Source organism: Pteropus medius, unplaced genomic scaffold, assembly GCF_902729225.1.
Source record: "Pteropus medius unplaced genomic scaffold, Ma_sr-lr_union100, whole genome shotgun sequence".
Taxonomy (NCBI): Eukaryota; Metazoa; Chordata; class Mammalia; order Chiroptera; family Pteropodidae; genus Pteropus; species Pteropus medius.
Genome location: NW_024349800.1, coordinates 25,629,571 through 25,656,232, shown reverse-complemented (window position 1 = coordinate 25,656,232; position 26,662 = coordinate 25,629,571). Strand labels below are relative to the sequence as shown.

General features: G+C 42.8%; 1 protein-coding gene across 7 annotated transcripts in view; it reads right to left on the bottom strand.

The window, feature by feature from the left end:
- BCL11A (BCL11 transcription factor A) overlaps positions 1-26,656 on the bottom strand; it is a 98,232-nt gene extending 71,576 nt beyond the window's left edge. For 4 of the 7 annotated variants that reach the window (XM_039887086.1, XM_039887087.1, XM_039887092.1 and 1 more), the window contains exons 1-2: positions 24,720-24,959; positions 20,074-20,403 (exon numbers count right to left, since the gene is read on the bottom strand). In XM_039887086.1, the coding sequence (XP_039743020.1) occupies positions 20,074-20,403; positions 24,720-24,927 (538 nt within the window). In that variant the 5' untranslated portion in view covers positions 24,928-24,959. Of the gene's footprint in view, positions 1-20,073; positions 20,404-24,719; positions 24,960-26,451 lie in introns of those variants that run through there. The other 3 variants (XM_039887090.1, XM_039887089.1, XM_039887088.1) reach the window with 3 other exon arrangements.
- Positions 26,657-26,662: the final 6 nt, after the last annotated feature.

Below are 26,662 nucleotides of genomic sequence, written 5' to 3'. Positions count from 1 at the left end.
GTCTTTCCACAATCATTAAAAGTCTAGGGTTTGTTCTAGAAAAATCCCTAAAGATCTCGATCCTTCCCCCCACCCTCAAACCAGTCTTGGTAATTTTTTCACTGTCTTTAAGGAAGAGTAAGTGTCTAGCTTTAAAGACTTTACAAATGTTTATTTTATTTCTCTTTTTATTTCTTACTTTATTGTTTGATAATAAAAAATTATTTATTGGGGGTGGCTTCATAGTGTAGTGGTTAGCTTGTCTGCTTTTCACAACCCAGGTGGAGCCACAGACCATACCCCAGGTGTACTAAGGCCCCGGGTGCACGCTGCAAGCATGTGGGAGGAGACGCCCCGCCTTCAGAGATCTAGTTCTTAAGGGGAAACGGCAATATTCATAGGTCAGGGGTAGAAGTGTTTGTGTGTGGGGATGGGGAGGAATTAAAGAGGGGAAAAAAAATTTATTTATCATCATGCTCTCAATTAGATTGTCTTCCCATCTCAGGCAGACACTGTTATTTCCTAGTGGAGAATGGCAGCAGGTTTGGAAATAATGTTTATAATAAAGTTTATAATAAACATTAAATAATGTTTTAAATAAACATTATGGTTTCTTCTGTAACAAAAATTATTTCACATTCTAGATACAAAACAGGTACCGTTTCTCTCACCCTCAACTTCTGCAAAATCTAGATTGGATCGAATTCAGAATCTGGTGAAAATCCTACATTTCAGGATGATGTGTTCTAGCAGAACGCTCTTGGTTGGCCATAGTTTGCTTTTTCCTTCCCAAAAGATTTTTAAATAGTTTTCATTTCTAAAAGAACTTCAACTTCGGATTATACCGATGCCAAAGTCTCGATACATCTAAATCAATCAATAAATAAGACAAACAAAGCGGCATATGTTTATCCTTCACCATTTGGGAGGTGTACACTAATTACCGCAGATTGTCTCCTATGCATCTCCCCCCATAGCAGACAGCAGTGCTCAAAAGGGTCCGCAAAATAAAAATGTATGGGGTAATTAAATGGATATTTATAATTAGAATTTAATAATTTGCATCAGGGACAAATGAGCTCTGATTTTAATCTGCAGTGCATTTAGATTAGCCCGAAGATACTGTAATTTGATGGTTTATAGGCCTCCTCTCAGATTATGAAATACCAAGCCTTCCAAGACGGCGCATCTGTGTCAGGAGTGTGTTAAAGAAGAAGATGCAATGAAAATGTTTGACAACGTGAAAGCAGCCATAAATTACATGACAACTGTGTAAAAGTCATGATGAAACAAATAAAGGGCTGACCTATAATGCGTCTGATTCATTGTGACACACAGAACTCCCTGCACTAATCTCTGCCCAGCCAACGCATTCTTAAGCGGGGAACTACTTAGCACCGGGAACGCTGTAAATTATCACTAGTCAACAGCATTGATTTTTAGTCGACATTTCAATCAGGTTGAAGTAGAAATACTACCCAGCTCATCTAACAGTCTCTTAACCAGTCCACTGCCCCTCTGCGGTCTCCTCAGTTATGGCTTTGTTAAATTTCCATTGCTCTCGCCATTCAATATTTATTATAGTGTCGCCACATCCAGGCACTTGGCCTGTAGGGTCGCCAGCCTGCCTCTTGGGACATTAAATTCGTGCTTACCTTAACACAGGCAGAACCAAAATAGAAAGAGAAACAAAAGGCCAATGTCAGAGAGCTGGCCTGATTTTTCAAGAGAATGGAGAGAAAACTGGGGAAAGGGCATGGGATGGGGCTCTGAGACGATGGTATTCCTTTTATCATTTCAGCTGTTCAGTCTAGGAGTCCCAGCAAATAAAATTCCGAACTTGTCTTCTGGAGCGATCAGGGACTACCTACCACCTACAGTCTTGACCCTGGGATGTGGAGAGGCAACGTGGGAAGTCAGGAGAAGAGGTGAAGGGAAAGGAAGCAAGGATGCCAGTCCCAGGGCAGAGTAAAAATTGCAATGGAAGGTTTGAAGTTCTTTAGTCACATGTTTTCTCAGCAGCCACCTCACCCCCACCCCCAACTCAGAAGACCGTCTGGACCCAAGCAAGTGAAAACCTCCCTTGGTCCAAGCAGAAAGGCTTACCAAGTGAGCAGAGCTCTCAACTGACACTTGTCAGTGCTAGGGACAAGTCTTCAGCTACCCCATGGGGTCTTCGCACACAGCAGGTGCCTCCTAACTACCGACTGACTCTGAGAGTACATAAATGGAGGTCTATGGTGGCCCAGCCAATTCGAAAGAATGGGTAATAAAAGGAAAACATTGACATTTGGTTTTGGAATACATTACATAATCCCTCTGCAATGAACCTCAGGTCTTGCTTCAGCAAATATTAATGGTGTCAGAGCAGCCTGCGGAGTGACTGGGGGAGGCCACCATGCAGTTGAAAACTTGCCTCAGGGAAAGCCACATGTGGATCATATGGAGTTGTTGACTGTAGTTTCCATTCAAATGTTCCCTCAAGTCTCCCCGCATGCCTTCTAGACTTGCCTTACCACAGCACTGGTGCCGCCAGAAACAAAAACCGTGATGCAGACTATTACTTCTCAGCACCCATCGTCCCCAGCACCCTCTACACACACTTACACACTCACACGCTCTCTCTCTCTCACACACAGAAAAATTCTGATTTCCCCAACCCTTTAAAGGTGTGGTCAGTGAAGCAAATACCAAAGAGACAATAAACAGAACTGCTGAAAGCCAGACTTCACCAACCCTTAAAAGTCCGAGCTTCCTTTCCTGGTCAGCCTATTGCTGTCTCAGAACCAAGTCATGCAAATAGTAAAACCTCCTCCCTCTTCCTCACAGGACCCTGGCCTCATTTCTGGCTCACTCGATGGAGAAGTGACTACTAGCAAAGCAGAATTCCTTACATCGCAACTCTTTCCAACAGCTCCAAGGCTCCTCCAGTATGCCCAGGACAGCCGTCCAGAGCCTGGATGGGAACATTCCTCTCTTTCCCAGAAGACTGAAACACTTGACCACAGATCCCACAGGAGGGCCACCATCCAGCACCAGAACTTCCACCCGACTGGTGCCCAGCCCCACAGCAGAAAGCTGCAGACCTTTTGAGGCGGTGGCAGAGGGTAATGACTGGAAGCCAAATGACTGAATCCTTAATAACTATGAACCCTCAGGGAAGTCATTTAACCCTTGGTGAGCCCCAATTTCCTGCTCTATCAAATGGGGTTATTAGGACTTCCCTTCTGGGGTTGATGTGGGATGGGGTAACAACGTGTAGGATATATTATAGTAAGGCAGTAACAACTCTTGGAATGCATCCTATGTGGCAAGTAATTTATGTGCTTTCTTTTCCTCCTTACATCCACCCTATAAGGGAGGTACTTTGGGTTGTCTCCACTTCACAGAGGCTAAATGGTTTGCCCAAACTGTCCCAACCAGTCAGTGCCGAAGTAGGAATCTGAGTCCAGAGTGGCTATGTCACACACCCAAGCATCCTCCTGGTGATGCAGCACATGTCTGTAGGAAGAGAGATCCAAGCACTGAGGAAGTTTCCAATAGGGAGAAGCCCCCAGTCACCTCATCTCACCAGATGGCTACTGAACCATCTCCACCCAATGACCCCTCCCCACAGGCTCCCACAGGAGCCCACCCTGAGGCAGAAAGAGGCTCTGGGCACATCAGAACCCTCCCTACTCTGCTCTCTTCTCATCCCAACCAGCTCACTCCCATACAGTGAGGAACTACATGAACCCCTGTTCCAACAGGAGGAAAAAGTTCCCAGCCATGAGTCATAATCATAACAGTAACTGGTTTTTCTCTAGTCCTTACCACGTGCCAGGCAAGCATTCTCATATAATGCTCACAACGTCCACAAGGTGGGTCCTGTGACTCCCCCAATGTTACAGATGAGGAAACTGGAGCTTAGAGAGCTGAAGAAATCCGCCCAAGCTCACACAACTAGAAATGGCAGCACTTCTTCGCCATTTTATTTCATGTACTCACAGAAGCTGAAGAGGACAAAAAAGGAGATAAAAAACATATTTTTAAGGGCCTACTTCCCCTCTTCCCTCTTCCTTTCCTTACCGTGCCGGTTACAAAGACATCTAAGTGGGAGAGAAGACAGCACCCAAGGGCTTGGCTGAGTTTTGGGGGTTATTTGTGGGATGAGCCCAGAAACCTCCAAATTTTCCCAGTTTCTATTTGTTATTTAATAAAGAGGGAGAAAAATTCACAGCCCTTTTGAGCCTTTAGCCTGGGGAAGGAAACATGATTTTATCATATCTTATATGGATGTTCACAATAGCGACTTTTCAAGTCTATGGTAGGAAAAAATAGCTTTCATTACATGAACTGCATTTCAGGCAGCCCTCATCCCAAACCACTTGGAAGCCCTGGTGTTCCCCAGGTGGAATTCTATGAACTCGACTTTAGCCCCAGCAGCCCTTCTGGTGGGAACCAGAACATGCCTCCTGCCAGTAAGTAACAGGGAAATTCAATTACCTTGCCACTTGTGGCAGGAGGGCAAAGACTACACACATTCAAAGAGCTAAAAATGTCAGGAAGTTATTGGGCTGATGACTCTTGCTTGCCAACCCTCATAACTGAATGCGTAATGTCACAATAGACCAAAAAACACAGAAACAAACCAAAGAAGATAAGATAATCGAGAACAAAACAAGCCCAGACACATGGGTTTGCCATCAGTGCTGCACAGGAAATACTGTACTTCCAACAAGGGCACTTTTCCCCCACCCCTGGCCTTTCCTGGGCCTTGTTTGTGTATTATCTTTCTCATCCACCAACAGATTAATTCACAGGTCTCTTCCAACAAAAAGTTTAAGTTCAGTCATTTAAAAAAATCAGTTTCCACTGATTTCCTATGTGTACATGCGGGCCCACTCGCCACACCCCATGCCGGTTTCGAACACGCACTCACACATGCTGGTCTCCTGCACACACCAAACCCTTCCGATCCCAGGCCCTCAGGTTACTGGCATTATCACCACTCTTTCTTTCCCAATGGCAAGCCAGGAAAGATGATAGAACCTGTGTGTGTAGCCAAAAGACTGGCCTCAACTGGTTCAGAGAGGGAAAAAATTGAATTGTGTCTTTTCTTTTTCTCTTGCCTTTAGCCAAAGACCTGAGAGCATTTGATGTACAGTCAGCAGGTATAAAAAAAAAAGGAAGGAAGGAAGGGGCTTGAAGGAAGGAAGGAAGGAATGAAGGAAGGAAGGAAGGAAGGAAGGAAGGAAGGAAGGAAGAAGGAAGGAAGAAGGAAAAGAAAAGAAAAGAAAAGAGAAAGAAAAGAGAGGGAAAGAAGTAGGAAAAAAAAAAAGACTGAAAAGGCTTGGCTGCACTGGGGCCCTGACACGCTCTCATCTAAAGCTTGGCTCTCGGCCAAGTTCATCTGTTAATGGACAGCCACAACCGAGGGCCTGCACCTCCCCCACCTCCCTGACTCTTCTCTGTTCTCCTACCTCTTTCTAGCTCCTAAAAACTAGACATCGATTATGTCTGTGCTTTTCCCTTTCTATTCAAGATAAACAAAGTGCTTCAAGTTCAGGGCACACCCTGGGACCCTTGACAAAACAATCTATCATTCTGTCTGCTAAACCAGTCTGGCTACACCACGGCGGGGAGAGCAATGCTCCCAATGTACAATTTTCCCTTTGTGCTCCTTCCCTCTTGCCACTAACCTCTTTTCTTTACCACCTTCTCTGGAGCAGATGGACTTGACCACTTTGCTTAAGCCTCCCCGCCTTGTAACCTCAGAAATTAAAGAAAAGAACAGAGTTCCTGGCTGCCCCTCCTCCCGCGCAGGTTTCTCCCTCCCCCTTGGGGCCTCCACATCCCTTGGACCCGTAACGGACGTGAATCCCGTTAGACACACGCGATTTTTTCGACACTCTCACCACTGGACACTCACCCAGAAAATAAATTAAATGCAGGGACTGCCCCCTCTTTTGCTCCCTGTAAGAATATTTTAAGTGAATTTTGTTTTAAATCATATCCATTAATTTATCCTGACTTGCAATTAAATGCGAGTACACTTTTTACAACCAGCACGGAATGTATTAATTATTACTACAAATAGTCAAATGTGAGCACAGTCCCTCCTAAAAATATTAATAAAATACATAATAAATAATATTAATGAAACAAAAATAGATTCATAAGCCTTGGCCAGGGCTTTTATTATTTCACTCAAGAGGAAATCCAGCCAGTGAAACTTGCTACAAATACTTTGGCAGACCTCTGACCAACCACCACCACTGAACTCTAAAGAGCGTGTTTGTGGGGGGTCAGGAGTGGTGGTGCCCTGGTGTTGGGGGCTCAGTGCAGACGTGACCTTGAGAAGCTGATTGATAGCCACAGTGCACCAGCAGAGCCCACAGTGTCTCACACGGTTTTCCCATGTGGTCAGAAAAAGTTATCCACAGGCTGCTTCCCCTTCCTAAAGCAGTCAGGGCTCTTATTTCAGTGCCCACCCCTCCCCTTAAAGGACAAATGAAAAACCCCAGAACCAGAGGGAAATGAGCCCAGTTAAATTAAGGGCTCAGGATTCGAGCCCAGCAGCACCACTTACTGCACCAGTGCTGGAAACCTCCTTTCTTTCTTCTTGCCATACCACCAGGCCCCGGCTAACCTGTCTCCACATCACAGAGGCCCTTGCTTCACCCCCAGCACTCCCTCCCTGCCCCTCCCCTCCTCCCAAATCCAACACACCCACCGCACAATCGAATCTAATTAAGATCAGGAAGAAATTTGCATTTTCTTTTCACTGTACCCCCAGTAATCACAGAAGTTCTTCAAATTTTGAGAATTTTGTTCCTCTGCTAATTATTTCCCTCATTTTGCATTTCAAGGCACAAAGACAGTCTATCTCACTGGTGGTCTATTAATAGTTTGAAGTTTCGAGCATCAGAAGGTGGGGTGGGGGGGTTTTTTCCCCCCCTTATAAAATTATTCTGTCATTTCCAGTTTTGAAAAAGGTTTTTGTTGTTGTTAGTAGTAGTGATGTTAACATTTCTTCCAAAAGACAGCTTAGCTGTGCCGTTCCATGTATTATGATTTGGTCTCCCCCTTACAATAGTTACTCTCTGCCTGGTTTACTGATTTACAGAACCTTGGTATGTGAATGGCAAAAAAAAAGAAAGAAAAAGAAAGAAAGAAAGAAAGAGAGAGAGAGAAAGAGAGAAAGAAATTCCTTGGCATAAGTATATGTTTGCTGATCAAATTTCAGATCATGTGTTGTTCATTATTATGACTTTACTTGAAAAACAGTTTGCCACAGTGAGATGGGTTCACTTTATATGCTTTCTACCTCTCCACTCCCTTTAAATACTTTGAAAAAAAAAAAAAACAATACAATTTTTTTAACGTACGTTTAAAGCATGAACTGGTTTGGATTAAAACAATGTTTCAACGTCCGTAAATTCCCTCAAAATACATTTTTAAAAGGCATATGCAAAGGCACACATTTTGAGGGAGCAAATGAGATTATCCAACCAACAAAATTTAATGGTGATTTAAGAAATTCTAATCCTTTTCGTTTACTTCCTGCAAAATTATTTGTGTGCTTGACATTTATGCAGTTTCTCTATTACATAATAATCTACTCTGGGTACACTAGATTATGCCAATCTATTAGAATGAAATTTGTACTCCATATAAGCAGAAGTTCCCAGTTGGTTTTGACTTACCATTATGTTTCGATGTAAAGTGTTATTGTGGCTAAGTATAAAGCACAGCGACTCCATGCTCATGGTTTTTAACTCTAATACTGTAATCTTTCTTGCTGCTTCTAGGGCTGTGTCAGTGTTTACATTCCTGGAAGTTAAATAAACCTACATGGCAAAACTCCTGGATAGACTGAATAATAAGGTTTGTGATGACTAAATTGTTTACCTTTTACCTTGTTAGGATCCCTTTCTTGTAAAGTTTGAGAAAGAGATGGAGAGAGAAGGAATGAGGGGGGTGGGGGGATGATATGAGATAGAAAGAGGGAGATTTACGCACTGGCCTCCATATGTCACGAAGACCTTCCTACTCACAACCAATGCGATTGAAGCAGCTTCCATAAGTTAGTTTTGCCTTTTTCGTTTTGTTTTGTTTTCTTACATACCAGGTCATCTGAACACCTCCTTCTCTACCACACTCCCCTCAATAAAAAGTATGAACCTTTTTTTTTTTTGCCCATTTTCAAATAGCAAATTATCCATTAGATTTCATCATATCTTAGTAAAGCAATTACATCAAGAAAATGATAGTGTGTGTGGAATCAATTATGCATGCAGTTGGCCGGAGACCAAAGGCTGTGAAGTCGGAGAGGGCAGAATCGCTCGACACACACAAATAAAAAGCCCCTGGATCTCACAGATGGACCCCATCAGTTCATCTTACTGCCTAAAAAGTTCATGCACTTAATAATTTATTTGTGTTCTGGATACTGTTTCCCAGCTGAATATTAACAACTTTGAACTGAAGCATGCTTTTAGCGTGGTATGGATGGAAGTCACGGTAGGGCAGTGCTAGGGTCCCTCAGAGGTTAAAATTGTAGTTATGTTTCTTATACACTGTTCATTTTCCATCACAATTTATTTTCTTTCATTACACATTCCTTTTAATCAGAATATCAGTTTCAGTGTTCCGATTCTGCTTGTTAACCAGTGATAAACTCATAAACCAAAGATGAACATCAATAATACAGCACAGGCAGTTCAATCGCAAAGGCAAACACCAAAATCACAGGCTCTCAAAAATCAGAAACCGTTAGTTAGCACCTTGTTTCCACAACCAGGGCACTTGTATACCTTGAAGGAGGCACCCAGGAGCCCAGAGACCAAGGTTTACTTTAGTGTCTAGGGAAAGACACAGAGAGAGCAACTTGAGATCAGAAGCTGAACAAGCCCACAGGAAAACTTACTTTAGCTAAAAAGTAAAGAAGCCAGCCAAACCCAGGCCCAAGACATGTAGGTGCCAGTCGTATATTTAAAGAAGAAATCCAACGCATTGTTAGAAAGGTCTGTAGTTTGTAGCCGTCTCTCTTCCAAAGGAATCTGATGTCTTAATACACTGGAACAGTCGAGTCTCCCTGACATCAAACTGCTAACAATAAAATTGCCCGACAACTTTCACGGGGGGACAGGGACAGGCAATACATATTTCTGTACATGTCCGGATGTGCCTCAATCACACACTTAATTTATAGTCTTCCCCCCAAATGAGAAGGATTTCCAGCCAATACTTCCACAAACTGTACTTAACATTAAAAGAAAACGGATAAAACATATGTAATTACTCAAGGTTAGACTTCTAATTCCTCAATTCACTAAAGGAAACTTGGCAAGAAGATGCATCATTTTGCTCCTTTCTACTGGGGCATCCGAGGAGGAGAGCCACTGAGGCAGCTAATACACAAAACATGATCAAAAGTGATTAACAACAGCTTCATATGCAAATTGCATTAATGAAGGAGTGCAAAGTCATCATGTAAATTAAATATGTCAAATCTCTTGGTGAACTTTCAATCTTGAGAAGAAAAAACACTGCTTTAATTTTTTTACATCATCAATTTTGCAAGATTGAAAATCTAAGAATCTTGGTGCTATAAACAATTTTCACCTTTTTTTTCTCCTTCAGCAGGCTGACAGGCCAGCCTGATGTGCACCGAATGTACATGTTAATAGGCCAATCAAAAATGCAAAACAATTCGCAATTACTGGAAGGACCTAATGGTCATTAGAATTTACAACTAGGTAATGAACTGAAGTCTGCCCACACCATGCATATTCATAAAGCAATTTAGCCTTTGAAGATTAAAGAAGTGCTTAAAATTCAAATGAGCTTTAGCAAATTATCAGTAAGATTCATCCAAAAAGCAAAGGGTTTTTCTTCCTATGATTTCCTCATTTTTTTAATGCAAAATTGTTATATCTTCCAGACTGAGCTTAAACTAAACATTGAGCTTCTAGTGAAGCCGAAGGGGCTAAGAGACAAACAGAGGCAGCAAACATCGTTACGGACTTTGTTCATAAAACCAAGCCCTTAAGAGCCAAACCTATCTCTAAACATGGTAATTTATCAAAAACAGCCCAGAGTTGCTCATAGGCAATACTGCAGTCCTCCAACAAAACAGATTAACACAAGTCCCACCACCCTCCCAAAAAGCCTTTTTCCCCTCAAGTTGAGTCTCCTGTGTAAACATCCACTGTGGTATAAAAACAGCTTTTTCATCGGCTTGGAGTGGCATTCATTTTAGAAGTTTCTGCTTCCAAAGGGAAAAGAGCAAGAAAGGAGAGTATATGAGGCAGAGGGGCGAGATCTGGTTTACTTCTGAGGAGCGAAAATCCTGTCGTTGGATATTTATCTTCCTGGGGGTTCCCCCATCCTCCCATGGCAGCATTTGATCCAAGAAGAACGGGTCATGCAGACATCAGCTGACATTCAGAAAGTCGTGGTGTCCACCCACCACCACCACCCCACCCACCCCAGTTATTAGAGAGTGTTGTGGGAATTTGGATTTTCGTGTTTCCCAATTACCAACTAGTCTGGAGAAGAATCTAACTCACTCTTTGAATGCTAACTCACACCTCATGACATCTAAGAAACACTACTGATAGAATTCCCAGTGAAGGCCTCCTCTTCCCCCTTCCCAAACAGCAACCCAGGTCAAAGCACTAAAGTTATGTAAATCCTATCTCTACTAGTATACAAGTCAGACTAAGAACAACAGCTTCGAAAGGACCACGTGCCCATGCCTACTGCTCTGCTGCTGGACCCACGGGGCTCTCTGCTTTGGTGACTGTGCTCAAACCCCTACTTAACATATTCTACTAACTTCTCTCTGCCACCCTTCTCTCTGTGCACCCCGTAGCCTCGGATGTTCTCCTAGAGTTGATCTTACCTGACATGTTGGTGTATCAAGGAAGTGGGAAAGAGAAGGAGAGAGAAGGGAGAAAACCTCAGGTACCCACCCTCCCAGATTCCTCGACTCTCTCTCTTATCCATGGGCCCTGCTCAGAAACGTGCCACATTTTAACATGTATTAGAAAGAATAGGATGCAGAGCTGCATGTAACCCACATCCACAACCATCTGTATGAGCCACAGGTCCACGGTCCTGACCAATTCCGTTTGACACTAATGTTACTCTACATGAGTAGAGTTCAATGAGGGTTGATATGGGATGTGACAGAGTAAATCAGAATTAGATTAAAAACAAAAGTTTAGAAACCGATGCTACACTGCAGAGCAAATGGGACTTGAAGGCCAAATTTCCCCTAACTGCCTTCAAGTCATTTTCCCTATTAGAGCGTTTGCCTGCCACCCCCCTGCTGGCAATGCCGTAGTCACATCAGAAAGTAGAGTGAAATGCATATGAGAAGGCTTGAGATATTACTCTTTAGATACAATACCTATATATTTAATATATAGCAATTAACTTCTGGTCAGGAGTCTGCAGGCAGCAAGCTGCCCCAAGCAGATAGAGGGGGAGGGGGCCCAGAGCTGGGACAAGCACAAAAGACAGGTCCAACAACAATGCCTGCTGTCAGCGGCTGAATTATTTTTATACAGGAATTTTTATCTCTATTGTACAAACAAGTACGTGTCTGTGCAGACTTGTTAAGCAATCCACTTGTATGTAGAATAAGATTTTTTTTTCTTTCTTGCTACCAGTCACACAGCTCCAAGATCAGAAGAAATACATAGTCTTTGAAGCTGCTCAAATGTTTTAGTTAAAAGGACAGCAGTTGTTTTCAAAGATCCAAGAGTATCTTTATCAGAATTAAATTTTTCCTTATTGATTTTTCCCCTTAACATAACAAAAACATAACATGAGAAGGTTACGATTTATTATTAAAATTTTTCTCAGCCTTTAAATCATTCTTCAGTAGCCAATGTTCACTTTTAAATGTAAAAGAATAATTTTTTTTAATCTTAGGATGAGATGGAACAGGAGAGGAAATCATGAGATTTGAAATTTAACATTGGTTAATGCATTGTTTTAACTGTGAACTCGAAGACTTGGGGGAGGGAGACTAAAATGAGCAGTAAATGCCTCATTGTGAGCTGCCCTCTAAATGTAAATAAATCGTGAAATCATAGTTATCCCTTGAGTTGGTTAAGGGAAATGCTTCAGATTTTTTTTTTTTTTTTTCCTGGCCCAAAGAGAAACTCCACGTTTAAAACATAAAAGATCAGATGTGGCATGTAGTGCATTGTGCTCCAGCTAAGGTAAGAATCCAAGCTACACCTTATTTCCCTAAAAATTAACAGACATGATTTTTTTTTTTTGCAGCTTTTTTTAATGCATAATTTCATATCAAGAAAATGAACAACTGATGAATAAATTTAAATGCCCTGATGCTTAGCAGAAGGCTTGTGTTTTTTAGAAAGTTCAAAAAGAAAATAGAAGAGGCAGGGGACACAACAGCACCTGTGTTCTTTTTGAAAGCACCTTTGCAGGTTTCACAATAATTCCATTCTTCATTTTAATGGGAGTTTTTAATCAGTGGACTCACCTCTATCTAAAACTAAGATCAAATTGTAGGTGTAATTGTTCATCGCCAATGCTAACAAGAGTGAAGATACAAACAGAAACTCATTGTGAGTGACCAAAGGTCCCCAGGTATCCCCTTCATCAACATGCCTGCTCCAGGTTCCCACTGGGAATTCCCTGGCGGGCCCGATTCAATTCTGAATAACACGCTGCCAACCCTATCTGGAAAAGGGTGTGCAAGGCGCCTTCTCGCCTCTTTTACAGTAAGTTTAAACCTGATCATCTCACCTTTAGTGGATATAATTTGTTGTTGAGCACTCTAAGAACTTGGTATTTTATCTGTCTAAAGAGGTCAAAAAGGAAAAAGGGAGGGCAGAAGAGGCAGTGAGCCTAGTCCTGTGCACAGCACACTGGCTCAGAGCAGCAACCTGTTCAGGTAAACCTTCCAGCGGCATTGCATCAGATCCGCTCAGATCAGTCTCTAGGGTGAACTCAGAGATGAAACACTCCGGTTCCCTGTCTGCAAACTTCTCATTCGCCAGTTCTTGGCAGCTTATTTTTCCAAGTGTTTTGTTTCAGGAAACGTGTGTATTTTTCTTTGTACGTTTTGTGGATTTACCACAACTAGTTCTGACAGCTGTTGATTCTGTTAAATGAACACATTATAAAAATCCTCTTTAAAACCTCAAGCACCAGCGGACTCAAAAATAATGGTAAAATATTTTAATGGAGTTCCAGTTGAGAGTTGGTTAAAAAAAAAATACAAATAAAGGTACAGAAGTCCTTCAAGTCAGCACTAGATTTAAACTGAATGTCTGTGTGTTTAATGGAGGAAGAGGGGTGTTGCAAACTACCACAAATATTTACACTGTACTCCCTTTGTTCAAATCACATACTTTTAACAGGAAAAGCTGGAACTGTGGCTATTTAAAATTTTAAATATTCAAACGCCCGTAATTAACCATATGAAACAAATTATGTCACATTTCTCTATACCAGCACATACAAAAAATTCTGGTGGTGGACTGGGAAGTGGCAGAGTTGGGGAGACAACTCCAAGAGGAGGAAAGGATGATGTTTTCATTTTGCTATAGATCAAAGGAGAACAAGAGTGGAAACTGTGGCACATCGAGCATTTTTACATCGCTGTCTTTCACACTGGGCTCTCTAAGTTTACACAATTCCCCAGACTAGCTGCATATTAAGCTGGCTGTGTACAGCTTTATTATGGTGCGGTGGTGGAAGAAGCATTAATATTCTAGCTCCGCATCTGACAGGGCATTTACATGCGCCCATCTGAGCGGCACCTGAGAGCTCCTCCAAGGTGCAGTGACTGTATGCCTATTGTAAAGGCAAATGAAGCTCACCTATTCCCTGCTGGGGTCAGAAGTGACCTCACCAGCCCCCATGCCTCAAATCCTTCCCTTGCCAACCTAACTCAATGCCATCGCAGAATGACGAATGAGCTCAGAAATAGACCCCAAGTTACAAACCCTGCTAAGAACAGTGAAAGCTTTTGCTGAAATGTTTTAAAAATGCATAGGGAGTGCAGCTGGCCAGTAAAAAAGCAGGGAGACAAATTCCAGTGAACTCAACATGGACTACGTTACATTCACAAACTGATTAGAAATACAGTCTGATGTTTACTGGCTTCAAATTGAGTTTGGCATCAAGCATACTGGCTTTAATAATGCTGGCATTTTTTTTTATTATTATTTTAAATCTGCCTCTGGTCTCTAGGAGCACATGTGGAGAGCTAAAGCATTCTTATTCGTCAGGTTACATTTCCTGGAAATTAAGTTTGTGACAGAAAATGACTCTAGTAGCAATAATATGGTTCATGCTCAAATTAATTAGGTCGTTGTTGTAAAAACTACATGGCAAATTACAAAGGTAAATTTACTGATTTGGCCAGAGCTCTATACCCCAGAAGTAAAGGGGGGAAGCAGCTAAAGAATGCTTATTTACCTGGGTAGGAGGAAAAAACAGAGGAGGGAGGAATACGATGGCCAATTTTCTATTTGCATTACAAATAAAAATACAAGTCATTATCCATTAAATTATATAGTCTAAACATATTTTATGAACTTTATTAATGCCCTCCCAAATTGACACATAAAATAAAACCCTGCTTGATTTGGGGTAATGTTAAAAATGGGCACTAAGTTCAAAAAAATTTTTTAATCCTTGTAATAACAACACTGCTGACATAACCACGACCCAAATGAAATCTGAACAAGCAGAAAGGTACTAAAGATCCTTGGTGATTAAATCTCTTGCTAAAAAAGTGGCAAAGTGCCAGGCTGGGTCCAGCTTGATGCTGAGTGCTTTTTATTGCACAAAGCTGGTACTACTGTGCGCACAAACAGACTTGGGCTTGGGGTAAATTTTGTCAAATGATTTCTTTGTGCAATAAAGGGAGTGAACAGATCAACCAAAGTAGATTAAATTAACATCAAATGACACAATCTCGGTGCATCTCCCAAGCTGTGCTGCTTCGGTTAGATTTCAGATTTCCCCCCAAAGGAAAGCCAAACTTTCTTCCTTTCTCACTGACCAGTGTGGGAAGCCGCCATTCATCTATTCTCCTTTATTAGACACTTTCACTAAGAAATCATGAAATTCTGAAAAATGCTTCCCTACGATTTGCATGTTTGTTATATACTCCAGTTTAGTCCTCCCACATTAGCCAAACAACATTGAAGTTGCCGTGTGAAATTAATGATTTTCCAGGACTCTAAAATGTGCCATTAATGTGCATCCTACTCGCCTCTTCCCTGAGCTTAAGGTTCACTGTCCTGACATCATTGCCTGCACGTTTATACACCCAGTTGCATTTTCCAGCCCATGGGCAGTTCCACAATTAAATGCCACATTCACTAGGAGAAAGGTGTGCAAAACAGATTTCAGATCCTTTAAAGTAAAAGGCACAACTTGCAACACAACAAGCAATGGGGTGATTTAAGAAATTACAGCACTGTTTTTTTAAGCTTTCATAGAATAAACACAGAGAATGAGAGGGAAACTTTCTCCCTCTGCTCCTGTCCTTGAAGTGAATACATATTTGTGTTTCCAATAAAAGGCCATTTTTACATTAACTGTCTGTAACAGCAGGAGACAGAAAAACTAACACAATCGCCACATCACACACAGGATGATCTTCATATCACGTGGCCCTATTCTCAAAACTATTATTTATAAAAGACAACTAGGAAAATGCACAATGCATCTTTTCTGTGTCACTGAAAGGGTAATGTCTGAAGAACTTAGGATCTTTGGGATCTTCCACATTTTAGATTTGTTTTTTTCTTTTTGGCTTTCTGAAGTAAATTTAGCAGCCATGTGGGCCACCGTGTTTAATTAAGCTTTCAAAAGTCCTCTGACAATGCCAACAATTGTAAGACACTTCTGCAGCTCAATCATGCAATCACTGTGACAGTTCTATTTACAATTTGTCTTAGAAAGAGTTTCTCTGACATTGCACTTTGACAAAACATCCAAGCTGCCAGTTCACAACCTTTCTCTGTCTTATTTACAAATACAGCTTGTATATAGGACTCCCAGTCTCATGAACATGAATCTTTGGGTAGTGGCCTCACAAACATAGGCACCCAATGAAAATCCTAGGTATTTATTAGGAAACAATATTCTCTAGTCTCTGGGTTCTTAAGGTAAATAAAATGTTAATCAGTATATTGGGTTTTGTTGGTGGTGGTTAGCCGCCATGCTAAAAATTCACTTCAGCAGTCAGTAGTTTTTATTCAGGATCGCACAAATAAAGAAAAATGAAAAATAGTAGTCATAATAGAATACTATAATTTATAGTCTCATTTACAATTACACCGTAAAATATACAAACACATCCTCCAGTTCAGTCTGAGCTAGAAAAGAATTAGAATGGATCAAAGAGAAACGGCAAGTTGATTTTCTAAATTCTGAAAAGCATAAGCATGCTACACCTGATTTACCATTAAGTAACATGCTAATGTATTTCTGTTTTGAATTAGTATTTCTCCCTTCATTAGAGAATCTCTTACATATTATTATCTAGATATAGGGTGTATTGTCGAGGCAAATAATTTTTAAATACCCTGATGTAAATGTCTATGTTCATGATTTTAAGGAGAAAACGTTACATATTAATAGTAGTAGACTTCACAATATTTTATAGAACTTGTCATATTTTCTCCCATTCTCTCAAAAAGCTAACTTTATGATAGCCTAACCTTAATTTAAAGATTTTTATGTGCAATAGCCAAAATCTAAAATCTGATATTATGGGATAATATTTTTTGGCCTTTTGTATAAGTGAACAGCAGTTTTACATTCACTAATCTTCAATAAATATTCTCCCTATCATAAAATATGAGACTAGAAAACCAAACCAAATCCCCATTAAAAACCTTGATTGCCAGTCAAAAACTGCTGATATCTGATGGTGGCTAATTTGACAAACAAATTGATGTATTGGGCCCTGCACAGTATAACCTGCTCATTTCCAGGTAAATTGATACTATTTCAATGGTCTCAATGGATCGCAGTCACACAATATTTTGACTATTTGAATAAAAAGAAAAAAGCAACCTGATTAACATATATGTGTGAAGTTAACATATGTACAAGGGTGAAGTGATGGAGCACATACTCATCTATTCACCAGGTAAAAATCATCCATGTTCATAAATACTCAGCATTGAGAGGCCTACATACAGTCAAAATGCATATATTTTACTGAAAATTTAAAGAACTCTACCTCATTCTCCTATTTGAAAGCCCCGAAATCTAAGCTTTATCTATCTCAGGAAGATCTGTCACTGTTTTATTCCTGCTTCTTGCCTATAAAATGGCACAGAGCACACAGTGAGCTCAAATCCAACTTACATCACTTTAATAAAGCCTTTCCTACACAGCGCACTTAAATGACTACCTTTTATGTGGTTGCCAAACACATTCTTCTGGAGATTCATCAATATATCTCTTTCCTAATACAGAGCATTGCTTCTCCTTTCTTTTTGTGACACAATTAAATATCCACTGAATGATTGCTCTTATTGTTTCCGTCCTCACCATAGAAAAAGCAGACTTGGAATTGTGAAGACATGCTTGAGAGAAATGGGCTGGGAGTACACAGCCGTCTTCCAGAACTTTGCTTCAGAGACACCTGAGGGCCAGGGCATCTTAATTTATGTGCAATGGTAGAATGTTAATTTCACCATAGGAAACTCTTAATTCATTACTGTGAATTATGAGAAGTCGTGATGCTAGTTACTGACATCTCGCTTTGAGATGTGACCATGCTATTTATGTGCAGCCAATTCCAGGGTGGGAACAGGTGATTAAACACAATGAAAGGAATCAAGGCTTTGTAGTTATTCGTGCATGCAAGATTTACCTCACCTGGGTCGCAGCATTTGTGCACCCATTGAATATCTTGGATATCGTAGCTAGCTTTTCATCTCAGGGAAATTATTTCATATTAGTATTACAAAATATATTTTAAAGTTGCTTTTAAAAAAAAAAAAGCTTATGTTATCGTACTGGTTCTTAAGGGAAAAAAAAAAACAGTAATAATAGAACCTTTATGACAGCCAGAGAGTTAAGGAAAATATCGTTTCTTTCCCTACAGATTCACAACTGTAACAGTAAAAGGCCTTTACTACAGGGCCTTCCCCCCAGCTTTTAGATTCCTCCTCTAAGTACAGAAGCATAGAATTTTCGAGCTGGTTAATCTGAGACTAAATAACCTATCTGGGACCTCAGTAAGAAGTGTGGCTTTAATTCTTGCTTGACAGACACTGTGTTTTGTCTTTTAAACGAGCAGCTCAATATGTAAATACGATGTTACATCACGCAAGTGTTACTCCATATTTGGTGATTTAGAAAGGCTTTGGATCTCTGAAGATGACAAATCCCCTTCCGTTTGCTCCTGCTTCATTAATCATGCCTTACACTTCTGTTCATTTTCCTTCCAGTCACAAGACAGCACATGGAAATGGCCATTCCCATATCCTACTGGGGAGGGCAGGAGGGAGAGATAAAATCTTAACCTACGTGTCACATAAGCTAAATGTGGTGGATTCAAGAAAAATATTTTGTAAATTAAATACAGCTTCCCTGGGAGCAAATTTCTCACTTCACTAAAGGAGAAGTATCTGAGTGTTTTTGCAGGAAGCATTTAAAAAAAGAAAGAAAATGCCACGTTTGATTTTAATGATCAAATTCCAGAGGGGGAGAGGAGAAATAATACGACATTTAATCCCCTCTGGACCACTGACCTACTACAGTTCAACTTTGTGGTCAAACTAGGTCGGAAAGGTAAGTTCCAGTGAATCAATTGATTATATACACTACCTTGCCTAAAACTGAACAAACCTTCGACTTTAGGGGAGGGGGCAGAGAAAAATAGAGGAAAGGGATCTACTGACAGGCAAGCCATTTTTGTCACTACAGAATCTGCGATCACTTCGTCTTATGTGTTAAATCATTTTTGCTTCATTTTTTAAAAATGTTTTAATGGCCACTATATAGTGTTGCTGTTTGTCACTTAAAATAGGAATTTAAGTCTCTCTGTTAGTCGTTAATTTCTTTTCCCTTGAGCTGCTGAGAAACCCACACACCTAGCTACCTCTCTGCTAAAATTAACCAAAGGAAGGAAAGTTGTTGAATGTATTTTTATGTACTTTTCCAAGAGAATTTGTACATTGTATTATAGCAGAAACAATGGAAGTCTGGACTGGACATTTGTAAGGGTGACATGTGGTTGTGTAAACCACAAACAAAATCAAGATACATCTGTCAAAACCACATCAGAGACAAGAGAGAGCACAGAGAAGCATTTATCATTTAGCTGAGGAGGCAGGCTGCAGGGAGCAGCCGTTCCTGTCAAACCAACCTTTTGAAATTTCCAACATGCCCTTAAACTTTTCGAGTAAGCATGTCTGTGCGCTTCAGCAACTGCCCTCTCTACTCTGGCCGGACCAGTCGAAAATGGCATCTTAAAGTCAAGGTCATGGTGTCATCCCACCACGGGCTGTGTTTAATTACAGCCCCATACAGGCTGACAGCCAATATGGATCCGAGGCTAGCCCTGAAGCTCAGTTAACTCTTTCCACCTCTTCCAAAACAGCCTGCCAGCCCAGCCCACTTCCTGGAAGCCTTGAGAATAACTGCCCCCTGACCCCAGGGAGGCCTGACTCAAACAGGTCATTGGCCGAACTACAAATGCCTATATGGCCACTTTGCCTCTGACTTGTCTGCAAGGCTAGAAATGGACATTGGAAACTGGGCTAGATGTATTAACATTCAACACTTAAAAATAAGAAGGGGAGAAAAAAGGAAAGAAATTCAGAATCAGCAGATCCAGAAAGAGGGTATCAGGTGCATGTACCTATTCCACCTACATCTGACTCAGTGAAGTGAAAAATATTTATTTTTTTCTGTGTGTTCTGGACATAGGTAATAGGAACGATTATTTTAACATTACAGGGCTGTCATGGACAGTCACATGGAGAAACACAGAAAGCACTTCACTCCTTAGTGCTTGGCTACAGCGCCTCTGAAAATGAAAAGAAAACATGCAAACAGCTTTTCTCCTTGCTTCTCATTTACCTGCTATGTGTTCCTGTTTGGGGCAAATTCCTCTAGATGACGTTGATAAACAATCGTCATCCTCTGGCGTGACCTGGATGCCAACCTCCACGGGATTGGATGCTTTTTTCATCTCGATTGGTGAAGGGGAAGGTGGCTTATCCACAGCTTTTTCTAAGCAGAGGCTGCCATTGCATTGTTTCCGTTTGTGCTCGATAAAAATAAGAATGTCCCCCAATGGGAAGTTCATCTGGCACTGCCCACACGTGAGGAGGTCATGGTCCCCTTCTGGAGCTCCCAAAGGGCCGTGGTCTGGTTCATCATCTGTAAGAATGGCTTCAAGAGGTTCGGCTGTGATTGGAGAAACAAAAGCATAATTATTAGAGTGCCAAAAAGGAGAGAAAAGGAGAGAAATACATTCTCAACCCTATCCCATCCCACCACATTATGTAAAGTATTTCTAGCCTTCTCCATATAATACCAGAAAACATGAGCACCTAAAATGTAGAAGGCTGTGGAGGTAATCAACAAGAAAGCAAATTTATCAATGAGGCAAATCATCATATAATTAAAGAAAACTGTCTGACTTGCATAATTCCAGACACATATACACACACTACATATGTTTCTGGTTTGTGAGTTTGGAAAGAATGTGACTGTTAAATAAATAGTCAATGCAGGAGGCATAAAGAAAACTTAAATAATAACTACCTGCCCCCCACCCCCCAAAAATAGGTGAAAACATGAATTGAAACCAAGTTTCTTTTTTACTATAGAATAAGTGCCAAAGAATAAAAGGAAAGGTGAATAAACACACACATCCTTTGTGTGTGAATGTATGTACTCCTAAGTACACAGTGACATAGCTTCATAAATTAGAAAGCTACTACATCACATGGAAAAGGTGCCACATTTACATCGCCATAATAAGAAAACGACTGCATTCACCTGTGAAACAGATCTAAATAATAATCATAAGGCAGCATAATTCACACTGCCAAAAACCTTTCTGATCTCCCTTTCAGCAGTGCCACAAAATCAAAGAAATACCAAATTCACTGGCAATTCTTCTCAGACACATTAGCTAAATGGGATACTTTTGAGTACTTAAGAAAATAAGCCAATTAGTCATTTTTTCATTCTGAAGAAAGAAAGCCTAAAATATTCCAAACATGTTTGCACTTGGTGGCCCCCATCATAAAAATCAGAATGGTCAAGCAAACGCCGCATTTCAGAACAAGGCAGAGGAGTCCTTTCTTTAGACTTAAAATACTTTGCCTAATGTTGTTAAAGTTGACTAATTTTCTGAATGAGCTCTAAAACACTTCATTATGGGACTATTTCTGCACACATAATCACCAGCGGATGGTATAACAAGGTAGATGTATCTTTCATTCCTGCTTCCTTTTTTTTTTCTTTTTTAACTTTGCACCAAAATACTCAGCATCCATTTGAACAACTTCCATCATTTTTTGACCTTCCAAAGAGGAAAAGAGTTGGTAAAACTCTGCTCCTGAAATCTTATGCTTATTCTATGAAAAAAAAAAAAAATCACAATATACAAAACACATCTAGGATGCTACCAGTTAATAAAACTGAAGCAGAAAATGTACAAGTCTTAAACAGTTAATCAGTCTGACCTTCTTTAGCAAGCTGCCAATTTCACATTTAATGAACTTAAAGCCATAGAGAATCAAAAAATAGATTTTAATTTGAGTGTAGAATATTGGAACAGATTTTGATAAAGTGCAAAAATCCAGTGAACTCAGGTTAAATTTATTTCAACCCTACCCAGGCTGAATATTGAGGGGGAAGATCTGGAGTAACTCCCAGATGTGCTGGGTGAAATAATATTGAGAGAGCCCTGCCTAGCTGCACCTGTGCTCAAGTAGGACATGTCATAATTTCTAGCCTCTGGTACTCCTCCTAATTTAACATAAGGTCACCACAGGAATATGAAGGTTATATTCCTACTAATAAAGACAGCGAGGTAGGCACTTAGGTTTCTTTGCCCAACATATTGACCAAAAGATAAATACAGAATTACACATGCATACTTTTCAAATAAAAGGAGACGAACAGAAGTGCTTGTGCGTTATGCCTCTATGTCATTTTTATCCTACATTTGCTTTCATTTTGACCAGTGCGAAACTAAGTAAAGTCGTTCTCCAAGATCCCTGCTTTTTGATTTAATGATTTTAAGTACACGTTAACAAATGTGGTTTTTTGTTGCTATTGCTGCTGCTGTTTAGCATTAACTACGAGTTCTGAGGTTCACTGACTGAAGAAAGACTCAAGAGAAATATTTTATTTTACTAAAGTTAGTAGTACATAGATCCGTCTCAAAAAACATTTTTTAAAACTCCATCGTCAAAATTCGTATTTTATTCTTGAGGCCTGACACATTTCTGAAAGTGGAAATATTATGAGGAGCAAATGAAATATTCTCCTAGGTATCAAATAGTTAAAGGTAGTACGGTATAAAACAGACTTGGTTAAAGTCTTCTAAATGTAGTGACTGAACTGATTTACAATCAAAACCAGGAAATGAAGTGGTAATTCAGAGGTTGCTGATTACACCTCCACATTTCACCTAATTAATTTTATAGGAGGCAAAGTTCTTGAAAATAACAAGATGATCAAATGTACAGATATAAAACCTGTAACCTCAACATTTTCTATGCTCTTAACGTAAATTATTGCTAATTAACAAGAATTATATCCTAATGTATGAAATACATTTAACATCAGGCTCCCTGCAAAACATTTGGCTAGTGATGTTCAGAGAAATACCAAAACGTGTTCTTATTATTGCTGCTATATTATTAAAAATAAGACGAAATGGGGCACAAAGAAAATATGAAAATACAATTCTCTTGGTGTAGTCTACTGATTTGCATTGACATCTTTTCTCAGTGGCAATCAACATTTCCTTTCTGGGCATCTGATTATTTCTCTGTATTTTAATGCAAATTCCTCTTTCCCTAAAAATATTCCTAACCTCAGCCATTTTACCCCCTCCTTCAACTCCATCCTCCTTCGCCCCCACAAATACCATCGTTTCTAAGCTCTGGCTACAAAGCGGGGAGTCCAGGATTGAAGTGGAAGGGAGTGGGCAAATAATCATAATAATTAGCGGCGAATTCTCTACAAGGGGAGAAAGAAATAGAAAATGCTTTTGCGTTCGAACAGCAAGACAGACTGAAATGTCTCAATGCCCCAGCGGCTGACTGAGATCTCTTTCCTCTCTCTGCAGTTGCAGGAATTAAAACCTTAGAAGAAATGTAGGGAAGGAGGAAGGGAAACGAGGGTTGCTGAGGGAGGGGGAGGGGGAAAGAGCTCTGTCTTCAAGTTTGCTTTCCAAGTCTTTCCTTTTGATTGTCTTAACAGGGTAAGGAAGCAAACCGAGGCTAAAATGCAGAGAGGAAAAGCAAAGAAACAAAAGCGAAGGCAGGGGAGACAGGACCGGGGCAGGGGGCCCGGCGGGGGCGGGTTGTTTAGAAAGTGAAGTTGGGCGCGGGGACTGTGAGGCACAAAGCGAGCAGCGTGCTGGCTGTAGGTTCCGGCCGCGCTCGCTGCGAACACGTGCAGCAGCAGCCGCGGGGCCGTGGGGCCGGGGGGCCGAGGGGCCGGGAGGCGGCCGGCAGCCAGGGGCCCCGACTGCGGTCTCCAAGTCCATCCAGCCCCGCCGCCGGGTAACGAGGTTCCCTGGGCCCGCCAGTTGGGAGAAATGGTACGCGAAGCTTAAAAATCTCGTCTCGTTAACATGGTGGAGTCTCGGTATCACCGCACACACCTCAAGTGCGGCTCCTGAAATTCATTCTGTGTCCACAGGCTCGCACTTTACTTTGGGGGATCTCTGCAAACGCATTTCTCCCGCAATTCTAGGCACCGGTGTGAGCAGCGCAGCAGCGGTTATTCATTATTAATGACGCTGTTTGCCCGCATCATTATGATGATAACTATTACTATTGTTGTGATTTCGGGCTCGGAGGATAGAGCTGCAGGAGGCGGGGGAGCCGGGAGTCCGGCTACAGAGCCGCCCGGCAAGCCCGCAGTGGCCGCAGTAGTCCGCGCTTTGCGCGCGGGTGAGGGGGTGGAAGAAGTGAACCTGGAGACTAAGTGCAAACTTGCATGATTCTGCCCTTTGGCCTTGCCCCGAAGCCAAAGAGAGCGCACTCCCCTTTCCTCCCTACCAAAAAATGCCGGCCCCGAAAGAAAACGAGAACTGCACCCCGCTCTGCTCTTGGCGCCCGGGGCTGTCGGCGCGCCCAGGCTCTTCTACGCAGCCCTTGCCTGAAGCATTTTTAAAGTCAAAATGAAGAACAAAGACCTAAGGGGTGGTGGGGGAGAGAAAGGGAATTCTGCCTAACCGTCCGTTTCCCCCACCCCCACCCTTGCAAAGCTCTTCCCTCCCGGCCGAGAAACGCTGAGCAGGGGGTGGGGGGAGGCTCTGGTACAGGTTCAAGTTCGCTGAGCTTTCTTGATCTTGTTCTGCCTCCTAGCGACCGAATGGCTCATTCAGCCCAAGAAGCGGATGGGGGGGTCCTAAAGACCAGAATGGCTCCCGCACCCTCTTTGCACCCAGTAAAAGAAGCGGCCCCCACACCCGCTCCAAGCTGGTCCCTAAACCCAAAGCCAGCACTCGGACAGGGGGATTAACCCACCCAGCTTGGAGTGTCCCGAGATGGACCTGGGATGAGGGCGGGGACGGGGAAGCAGTCCGGACTGCCTCAGTCTGTCCTTTGAGCCCTCTTTGCATCCTTCCGAAGAAGGGCCGGGCTTTCCCGAGTCCTGCGAACACGGCCCTTCCTTCCCGCCGGTACCTGGCCGGGCTGTAACTTCACACCGCCGCGCTCTGCGTCTGCTCCGCATCCGGCGCAGCCGGGGGAGTGGGGGGCGGGGGAGAGCAGCGAGGGAGGGAAGCGCGGGGGTGGGGAGAGGGAGGGCCCCGCAACGTGCCGGGGCGGGGGAGCTTCCAAAGTCTGTGACAAGTTCCAGGGCCCAGTGAAAAATTCAATTCCCTGTGCACACCCCCCACCCATTTAAAAAATACACAATTGGGTACTGGAGGTCCTTTAAAATTGCATCAAAAATTAAAATAAGGGTCATGAATGAGGAGGAGAAAGGATGTGGGCCCTGTCACGCCTTTTTTTCCTTCAATGCCAAACTTTCCTAAGTGCCCACCGCCCGCTTTTCCAAACGTATGGTTAGCCTGGAGACAGCCACCTACCCACCCCTCATACAGACTCACAAGCCCCCTCGCCCCCAACCGAGCCAGGCCTGAGGTAGAAGGCAAGAGCTCAAGGGTGCGGTGCGCGGAATCCAGGGATTCAGCAATCCCAAAACGCACATTCCCTGCCCACCCCACCCCCAACCTCCCCCAACCTGGCTTGTCAGCTCTCCGGACCCGGGAAGGGGGGGCGGGGGCGGCTGGTAGCTAGACGGGGTGGGAAGGGGGCAGGGAAAGCACGTGGTGACCTCCCCGCCGTCCCGAGCTGTGGACAAGAGACGAGCGGAGGTTGGGGGGAGGGGGGGGCAGAACGCGCTTTTTCAATCGCTTTGCAAAATAAAAATGCTTTGCAAAGCCGAGTTTCTCCCCAGCCGATTTCGCAGTCTGGTTGGCGAAGAGGTCTGGGCATTGTGCTGGGGGCGAGCGGGGACCATGGAACCCGACTGGCTCGGAGTCGCGGCATGGCCTGCCGCAGTGCTGGCGGGCGGGCCCGGGGTGGGCGATCTCGGGCAGGGCGGGGGCGCGGCGAGGTCCTGCGAGGCCCCGGCTAGGCTCCGCGGCGGCCGCCGCCCGCTCCCGGGCTGCCGCGCGGCGCTCGGTCCTCTGTCTGTTTGTTGGCAGGAGGCTCCCGCACACGCGGTGCTTGTAAACATTCAGACACGAGATTTTTCCCAATCAAAATCCACTTCCACTTTTTTTGAAAATCTTCCAAAAAATAGTAAGAGGAGGGAGTTCCTCGCTCCCTCTCGGTGCCGCTGGCGCTCTAAGTTTGCAACTAAAGGGGTTTTGGGGAAGGGGGTAATTGTATTTTTTTTCCTTCTATTTAAAGAGGAGATTTGGGCGGGGGGCGGGGGATGAAGAGAGCGTTGCAGAAAAACTGCCGGCGGAACGCAGGTTTGGCTTCTTTTAGGGGGCAAGAAATTTTACATTCTCTTGCCTTGTTTAATATAATTTTTAATTTAATTTTAATTTAATTTTGCACGTCTTCTCGCCGCCACTGAGGTTTGGCTGGGAGGGGCAGGCAGCAGCAACCCAGGCGGCAGCGGCCGGAGAACTCTCCCTCCTTTCCCGCTCGCCCCCGGCCCTTGCTCCTGCCCTTGAACGGCGACGGCGCGGGAGGGCAAGCGCGAGGAGCCGGCACAAAAGGCAGCGGGACAAACACCCACCTCGAGCCGGAACAAAAGGCGGCAGCGCTGGCCGCGTCTCCCGTCCTTAACCGGTCGCCCGGCTTTCCCTGTCGCCGCGGCCCCTCTCCACACCCTGCAGACTCTAGAGAGCCGGGGGCCCCCTCCCATAATCCCACTTTCTCACTATTGTGAAGATGACTACTTTCCTCCCGGTGTACACTTCACCGTGAGCGCGCTGATGTCCGAGGGC